Genomic DNA, 9,309 nt, shown 5'->3' on the forward strand with positions numbered 1-9,309 from the left:
CCTTCTGAATAAAAATATTTAAAATCCTTAGACTTGTGAGTGCGGTATGATTAACGAAAGAGATTTCGGAGCATTTATCGTCCGCGTTATAACTTGGCTCATTAAAACCCGTCTTGCGTAACGCGAGAATTTCACTCCACCCCGACGGGCTTAATTTCTTTGAAACAAAAATAGACCTGGTTCCAAAGAAGTCGACCTCTTTCGAAAGAAAGCGACAAATTATCAAGAAAGGTCCTTCGCTCCTTTGTTATCTGACCGTAATTCGGTCGCGGGGCCAATTTTCCAGGCCCGATATCATGGTATTTTAAGGAAAAATTTTAACTTTCGGGTGGGTAAATTACTTTTCAATCCAATTGATCACCCCAGGGGTTATTCACCGAGTCGAATATTGTGATATTCTCGCCCAAATGACGAACGAATCCACTCAATATAACATATCGACCCTAAGCGTCGTTCAATGGCGGAACGACTTTCACGGATTCCGTGATCGTGCTCTAAAAATATAAGCATTAAGTGGAAAAATAAAGATTCGACTCGCATTAATAATATTCCAGAATTGTGTCCTCGACAACAGCAAATATGGCATACGGTATTTACCTGTCCAAGCCGACTAAAACTACTGTTTTTTCTGCCGATCGAATTATCTATTAGCAATTAGGCTACGGATAAGAATGGACAGATAGTTTCCATTTAGGCCGAAGTAGTATTAACTTGACAGATATGTATTCGGCTGATGACAGAAGAATTTTTCTTTAAATTTTATGCGAGCTCTTAAGATGCCTCTCCGACTTTAAAGAGGCAAGGTGTTTTGTGCAAAAAGAAATTGCAAAATTCGTAATTGTAAAATGACGTATCATTCATAGAAATGCAAAATTAATAAATCAAGATTCATTTTCAGCATACCCGAGGGGCTTGAAAGTGTGTAACGGCTCGAGGCATTAATTATTTGCCAACATTTGATTCAAATCAGCATCAACAATTACGCGCGCGGTTGATGGTTGTCGGCAAAGGAATTGGGTGGAAAAGTCAGGAGACGCCATACCAGGCCGAATCATGAGGAAAGGTAAGAATTAAACTTGAATGCCTAAAACAAATATTCGCCATGAGAGATTGACAACCACAAAACTACCAAAGGAATGGTATAAATGTGATAACATGCCATTCAAGTGTAAATGCGCTTAAGCGAAAAACGGAATTGCATGTTGAGCGAAATATTCAGGAGCAAAAAATAGTTCAAATGGACCAGGGGGGAAACCGCGAATCCTTCCAATATGGCGGAAATCCGCCGAACATCAAGATTTTAATTTACTTATGAAAGAATCATTGATACAACATAATTATTGAAAGGAACAGGGACAGGATGGTCACTGATCATTTTGTCAAGTGGTAAGCACCATCGCTACCCAAATATTTTCCTCTTCAGTGCATAATTTTGGCGATTGCAGGTTCTGCAATCAATGCATCGTGTCTGCGCTAAGAATCGCGTAATGTTGGACTCAGGTGGAGGTGATTGAAAACAGGAGAGAGAGAGGTTTCGTTACCAGTCGCGTTAATTACGATGAAATTGATGAATATCCAATATTGCGCTTCAGGACCCTATGATTGGAAAAATCGAATGGCCTCTGTGAATTAGGTGTGACTTTACATTCTGGGAGGCGGCAGGATTTACTTCTGGGTGGTGGCGGAGAGGAGTACCCCCCAAGTGCAGTACGCCGTATGTTGGAGAGGCCGTTAGGACTGTTGAAACGCAGGTGTATTTTCCCCGGCAGGAAGACTAAAACCCAGCACCTCGCAGCTTCTCCCTTTCCATTTTCCTCACCTAACTTCTTAATTACCAAGACCCTAATAGCACCGCACCTGTCATTAATTATACACCCATTAGCTCAGATGACCTGAGCTAACCCCAGATTTTCCACTGGCACTAATTATTACAAAGATAAAAGAATATGTAGGCTATCAGACTGAAAGCTTTAAATACTCGTTTTCGCTACTCGCGAAGAAGGGCAAAAATGAGATTTTGGATCCAGTCGTCCGTGATGCAACTGACCTTACTTTCATAATTCTCGTTCAGTAGTAAGAATTCATAATGTGATTACCCCTCTAGAAATACAGAAACCTTTTTTTACTGGAGGCTCCTGTCTAAATAGTCTCCGCCAGATGACCTCGCGAAAGATTTACAGAGTGAGGTGTAGGTGAATCATATTCCCTCGGAAGATTACTCATAAGCGAGTGATGGGATGGTAAAGACGAAAAGTCAAGATGTCTTCATCTGTCCATTGGTATTACGAGTTTGGATGCGCCGTAACCTAGCGGGTACCCATTCTCTTCCTGCGGAGACGCGATTGTCCGGAGCTATGTAATTGTAAAGGATTTTAGAAAATACTTGAGAAAAAAGGACAAAAAAATACAAGAGAAGACACTGACGATAAACTGTCAATAGCTTATTAAACCCTTCAGATACCTATGATTCAATACAAAACCATATCCTTCTGGAAGTCTGAAACTGCCCGTTAATGGTAATGCTATTTGTCCGCTTTGAAATGTGCGTCTAGTGAAAGCAATGATGAAGAATAAGACTAACGGTAGGAAAGAGCATTCCTTCTGGCAACTAACTGCCCTCATTTAATTTGCATTGACCTACATTACGAGATAAATAAGAGTTATATTCCTATTGAACTCAATTGTTTTATGAAAAATTTATTTCGGATTTGTATTCATTAAGCATAAAACGCCTTACGCATAATAATTTTAATGTCTATTTGATAATTTCTTATATATGTCCACCACATTGTTTTGTGAAATATTCCAAATTAGCAGCCGATCCTAAAAATTATCTATCTTCAAAATACTTATTCACAAAATTTGCATTACAGTCAGATAACTCCTTTGGGTTTTGCGCAGTTTTTCAGGATTTGGTACCAGTGTAGTGGCGTCGCGGTGCGCTGGACGAAGCGAACTCACCCATCGGGATGATTACGGCGAAAATTACGATTTAACTCAAGTTTAAATCACGATGTCACAATTATGAAGTGAACGTCCCCCTCCCCCAGGGCAGACTCCTACGAGACAGAAATAAATTGATAAAATGAAAAAAAAACTTTTCCTCGCGTGCTGAGTATTTGTATGGGCCAAACGGTTTTAATAATTTCACTGGAGATGGATCCCGAAAATTGAAGCGAAAGTTAAAAATCCCACGGAAGACGAGAAAGTCATGAGAGAAACTAATAATTGTGCAAGAAATTGCCCGTCGAGGAGACCATTTTTGGGAAAGGAAAATGATCTCTTTGATGAGTGGGAAAACGACTGTGCTTCAAGAGGGTCACATTGGATGGAACCTGAGAGGCTAGAATCATAAAACGGCGAATTGTCGCTAAAAATCCAAGGCTCGAAAGTTTCGCGATCTCCCACTCCTCATCCCTTCTCATGGCAGCCTATTTTTTTTAATGCTACCGAGCGATCAAAAGGACAGCGGTCATAAAATTCAATTAACGGCGCATTCCGGCTTGACCCATTAACCCAAACGGAAAATTCTTTACCGCACTTAAAAATACCACAGCTGCGACTTAAATACCATAAGCTCCGGCGGAACGACTTGATAATTTCAACAGAAGAAAATCCATTCAATCGTACGAACCCTGATTATTCACAATGATTATTCAAATAATTCGAATAATCGTTTTTAATCATGAGAGCGAGGACCTAAATTTAGCCTAAACTATTTCTACATTAGTGAGTTGTGGCAGGTGGGCAGATTTGAAAAACTTTCGGACTGGAAGCGAATAAGAAATATTCACTATTTTTCACTCAACCAAAGTATCACATTACGATGTTTTTTTTCAAAGCATGGAAAGACATCCTGATGGTTCCTTTAATCCAAAAAAAACAGGGATAGGAGGAACAAACATCGGACGGGAATATATCTCTTATCCCCTCAAAAATGAAAGAAGAAACTATGGTAAAATCGTAATAACTACAATCTTTATAAATAAAAGTGAAAAGATGTCTTGCATGTGGCATCATGGCTCTGTACCAATATTTGGAACGCATATCCTTCGTTAGCCAACTTAAAATATTGGGGGAATTACAATTTAAAAAAAATCAATATATCCCTCGCTGTCTAAGGTCACTCCTACCTCTTTATACTGGAAATCCTAATCATCTTTCTCCATGATATTAACGGTGTACTTGGAATCATCATGGAACGTTTTTCAGCTTCTCAGCGTTGATTTATTTCTGCTACACCGCTTCGTGTCCTATGCTGGACCCATCATGAGAAAATATTCTATCATTGTTTCCCTTTAGTATTTAACGAAACGTAGCGTTAGTGCATGAAAATTGGCCGTTAGCCAAGTTTGGCCGTGGTTGCTTAAACATTAACTGTCAAAATGTCTAGGTTTTTCACAAAAAGCTTTTCGTAACGTGCAACAAATCCGCAACAAATTTGGCATATATATTCTTTTTAACCTTAAAAAATATACTGCAGGGGTCCCCACACTCAAAATCACTCCTATATACTAACTTTTTGAGGGTACTCGGAAACCATATTTAACATATGACGTGATTGGAACTTGGATAACATTATTAAAGTAAAATATTAAGTTCACATATTACCACCAAGTTTTTTTTCTAATAAGTAATTAAGAGGAAGAATTATTTCATTATATCAAGAGGAAGACAAGAGATACAGGTAAGTTTGCTACACGAGTTGTTTCAAGCGTATTCAACAAAGTACGTTGTCGATATGGAAGGAATTTTTAGATTTTCAATTGTCCCCGATATAAAGTGGAGGAAACGGGAAAATATTCTTAGAAATATGCTATGAATGCGTATTCTGACAAAATGTTTTTTTTTTACCGGGGTAACCAGTGAGTAAACATCTAATTTTGGTCGGCATTTTAACGTTTTCATAGGTAAGTGAGAGATGAGGAGGAGGCAGAAGAGTATGGAACAGATGCAAATGTTGAACTCGATAATACTGACTAATGAAATGAAATATTAGATTTAAAAATTGGATGGAATTGGTGTGAAGTAAAAAATCGCAGAAAGCGAATCCATGGATTGAAGAAAAGATTTTTTGAAGACGTCAAACAGATAGCCCTGGACCAAAATTGGCAAAAATATCCTTCGTTGGCGAACGTTAAATATCGTGGGAATTTAAAAGCAAACTATCCATCCCTTTCGGAACCAGCGCACAAATTTAAATGTTAACTAAAATGGCTATAGCTTTGGACAGAGGATTATTATAGAAATAAGGAAAATAGGCTAAGGTAAAAAACCAAATCGGAATTTGAAATTACGTGGAATGGGAAACACATTTATAGGGAGAAATTTCATTCAACACACTATTACAAATATTGAAATGGTTGTGAAAGGGCTGAAAAGGAAAACCGATGCGAGCAGTCAGACACGAGTGAACAAGAATTAACTAATGGAACTCAAATATATATATATATATATATATTTATATATACATATTTTATATATATATATAATATATATATATAATATATATATATATATAATATATATATATAATATATATATATATAATATATATATTATATATATATAGCAAACTTACCTGTATCTCTTGCCTTCTTCTTGATATAATGAAATAATTCTTCCGCTTAATTACTTATTAGAAACAAACTTGGTGGTAATACGTGAACAAAATATTTTATTTAATAATGTTATCCAAGTTCCAATCACATCATATGTTAAATATGATTTCCGAGCACCCTCAAGAAATTAGTATATAGGAGTGATTTTGAGAGTGGGGACCCCTGCAGTACACTTTTAAGGTTTAAAAGAATATATATGCCAAATCGTGTACCAAACTTACCTATACATACAAACTTACCTTTATATATATATATATATATATATATATATATATATATATATATATATATATATATATATATATATATATATATATAAGGAAGGTAGACAAAATACGAGTAAAACGGGATATAATTAAGCCGATACATAGAGCAGGAGGTTAATCACAACAAATTTTCCGGCACTTATCACTGAATATTTGAGAATGGAAAATTAATTTTTTTCACTAAATACACGTTAACTGTTTTCAAAGAAGAAACTGTGGTCGCATAAACATAAATAATTCATATTTTATGACTCGACCATTTCACTCGCAATATCGCTTTTTGATTTGCAACGTGATTTCAGCTAATGAACAATAAAAAGGGACTCGATTTTTGGTTACCCTAGCTACTGTTTTTGGGTAGCAGAAACTTCGGCCAGCTTTTCGGGACATATCTGCAAAACCCCCCAAATAAAACATTCCGGCGGAGGTGTCTCGGAACAGGGGTCCAGGCATCGAGAGCCCTGGACTGGACCCCGCGCCCCCATGCATCAACATTTCAACATTCCAACGACATAACTCGAGGGGAACCGCTCCCCCCCCCCAGCCTGCTCCGGGTATTTCCGAACACGAACATTTGCATGCGCGCCAATGATAAAGGCGCGTATCTCGAGAGTTCCATGATAAGCGCAGACTCGAAAAACACGAGGGGCACGATCTTGCATTTCCACCGAAAAAACGCTTCCACTTCATTGCCGCGGAATACGAGAAAGTAGAAGTTTTATTGGAACGGGCACGATCGTTACAAAGTTCTCGGACTGAACAGTCGCCGGTAAGTAAACACGAAAGCCCCCGATATGAATATTTAAGTGTGATGATTTTCATTGTCGTTTTGTTGATGCAGCGCTGAGCGCCGTGTTATACGAGTAAGTATATATTTTTTAACATGCAACTGTTAAAGATTTGGAATTTTTGCGAAAAATTAATTGAATTTTCATCATTAATCACATTTCATCCCAAATAAGAGCTGAAGCTTCCGAATTCTTTCTTTACAAAATACTTTCTCCTCAACGGCAATACCCCGGTGGCGGTTGGGTAACCCTGCTAACAATCCAGAGGTCGCGGGTTCAAGTCCCGCCTAAGTGGGTTTTCCTCCACCTTGGGCATAAATCGCAATGATATACACCTGTCTTCATTGTATTGCGTAAGGGTTAAGTGGAAGAAGGAACTATGAAATCTCAATCTCGCTGCAACAGTGTCATTAAATAAATAAATCACTGAAATACATAAATTATTATGCATTGACGGAGGCTAATGGGCAGACCACACGTAGGTGAAAAAATATTTCTTTCTTCAAATGAAGCAAAGAGTATATGTCAACATTTTATTCCTATAAAATCTGACTTCAGAAAAGGACATTTTTCCTCAGGATATACCATTCTACATTCTTCCGAAACTGTTATTTTTCCTCGGGAAATATAATTCGCGTTTATCAATCGATACAGTTATACAAGCTAAGTGTCAGCAGAATAGATGGCAAGTTTTTGGGGGCAGAGGCTCACCACGAACTGAATTTCTGAGGAACTGTGTGTAACACCTTCATACTTATCGCATATGTCTGCTGATACAGCAACAGATTATATACTTCATACGTATCAGTATAATTCCTACCTGGACGAATAGGTACAATTAAGGATTCCAAATATTCAGATTAGATCCAGTGCTCTCTGACATTAAAAGGACAAAGACTAAACATACTAGCAATGACTTCACACTAACTTGGGAACGATCTCCGTAAACACATAGCATTCATCCCGCCAAAGAATTTTTCAGAAAAATTCTCGTATCCTCCCTCGAAGCTGGGTCGCTGAAACTGTATTTTTGTTGTGGGACTGGCGATTATCTGCCAACTTAAGACAAATACAGTCGTATTCCTGTCGGAAATGATATCGCGAGACAGCGTAACATCTGAGTTCATCTACAGGATACTTGCAGACAATATAGAGATCCAAGAATTATTAGATTTCCCGTTTCGTAACGAACTGAGATCGAGTAAGCTACGACGCGGAATCGCTACCGTTATTAGAATTTCGTAGTCAAGGTACGGTCGAGGACAGGCCACTGGCGAAAGAATGCGGAAGTCATAACACCCCAATAAACTGTTATCCACCACCTTGTTGTGGCATGTATAAAGCAAAAACCACAAGTGACATTCCCGTCGGCACGGCATTATAGTACATGGCACGATTACGCAAGGGATACCTACAAGTTATTTCTCTCTACACAGCGGATCAGCGAAAAAACCGTTATCTCAAACCAGATGACACTACACCGCTACGTTATGATTCTTTTATTTTTTTATAAATGAAACAAAGAGTGATGAGCAAAGCAGATTAAAAACGTTTCTTTCATCTTTGGCGTCATTAAATATCTGAAAAAGTAAACAGCAACAACAAGCGTACTGCGTCTCCGTGGATACGGTTGTTTGGTGTGGAAAACTCGAGAGAAACTCACCGTGCGCCTCGTTTAATGCCGCTGATGTCGCTCCCGTGACGGCGAGCAGGGCCAAAAGGAGACCGAGTGCGGACGCCTTCGCGTAGACCATTTCTTCGAGAATATCATTTGCAGTCGTAATCCAAATGGCCCATTCGAAGCAAAACACACACGAAAAGAAGCCTAGGACGGAGTTTTGTCCCTGATGGTGACCGGGAAATGTCTAAGTAAACACGCGAGCACAAACACAAAATACACACGCGCACTACAGAGTCGAGAAGTATATCCACAGAAGGAAGCAGCCAAAGAGATGGAAAGTTTATGAAATTGGCGAGAGCACGCCACTGGCGTGCAAGCGTATAAAGAGAGGACGGAACGCCGATGAACGGACGAGGTTACCACGGCAGCTGTTCGAGTTCAACTGACTGGTTGGAAAACCACAACACGCGATCGCAGCGCTCGGCCGGGGAAGCGAGGCCGGAAAGGGAAACAACCAACCAGCGGACCGGCCCACCCCGGACAGCAGTCAAACGGAACCAAAAGCCCTCTCTCTCGCTCACCCGGAGGAGAAAAACACAACGAAGCAGAGTTCTGTCGAACTGGGAGGATAGGCCCCGTTATGTGTACACGCGCGTGCGTTTGGGCGGAGATAGAGCGACCGCAAGCTTCGGGAAATTCGTGCTCGGTATACCCTTCCCCACGAGGACGAAGGGGGAGGGGCGAGGTGAACGGATGGATGAAAGCACGATAAACCCTTCCCCTCCAATCAGGTGCCGTGGAGACGTGGAGTCTCATTCGCTTCGTTTCTCCTTTCCCCTTGGACTGAGGTGCGAATTGATCATGACATTTGGAATCAATTTCCTCTCCGCGAAGCCTCACGAAAGGGAGGAAGGTGTCAGAGAAGAAAGCTCGAAGGCGTCGCACTGCGGTAGGTTCGCCGATGCATCTCGTCAACGTCACTACCCCTTTCTGTAAGGCAAAACGTCAAGTTG

At 39.7% G+C, this 9,309-nt stretch overlaps 1 protein-coding gene across 1 annotated transcript in view; it reads right to left on the minus strand.

The window, feature by feature from the left end:
- The window catches only part of T48 (FU domain-containing protein T48), a 138,483-nt gene extending 129,754 nt beyond the window's left edge, over window positions 1-8,729 (minus strand). The window contains exon 1 of the mRNA XM_071588077.1: window positions 8,339-8,729. Coding sequence (XP_071444178.1) covers window positions 8,339-8,429 — 91 coding nt within the window. The 5' untranslated portion in view covers window positions 8,430-8,729. The remainder of the gene's footprint in view (window positions 1-8,338) is intronic.
- Window positions 8,730-9,309: the final 580 nt, after the last annotated feature.

This window comes from Hetaerina americana, unplaced genomic scaffold (genome assembly GCF_022747635.1).
Source record: "Hetaerina americana unplaced genomic scaffold, ioHetAmer1.1.p SCAF_3, whole genome shotgun sequence".
Classification (NCBI taxonomy): Eukaryota; Metazoa; Arthropoda; class Insecta; order Odonata; family Calopterygidae; genus Hetaerina; species Hetaerina americana.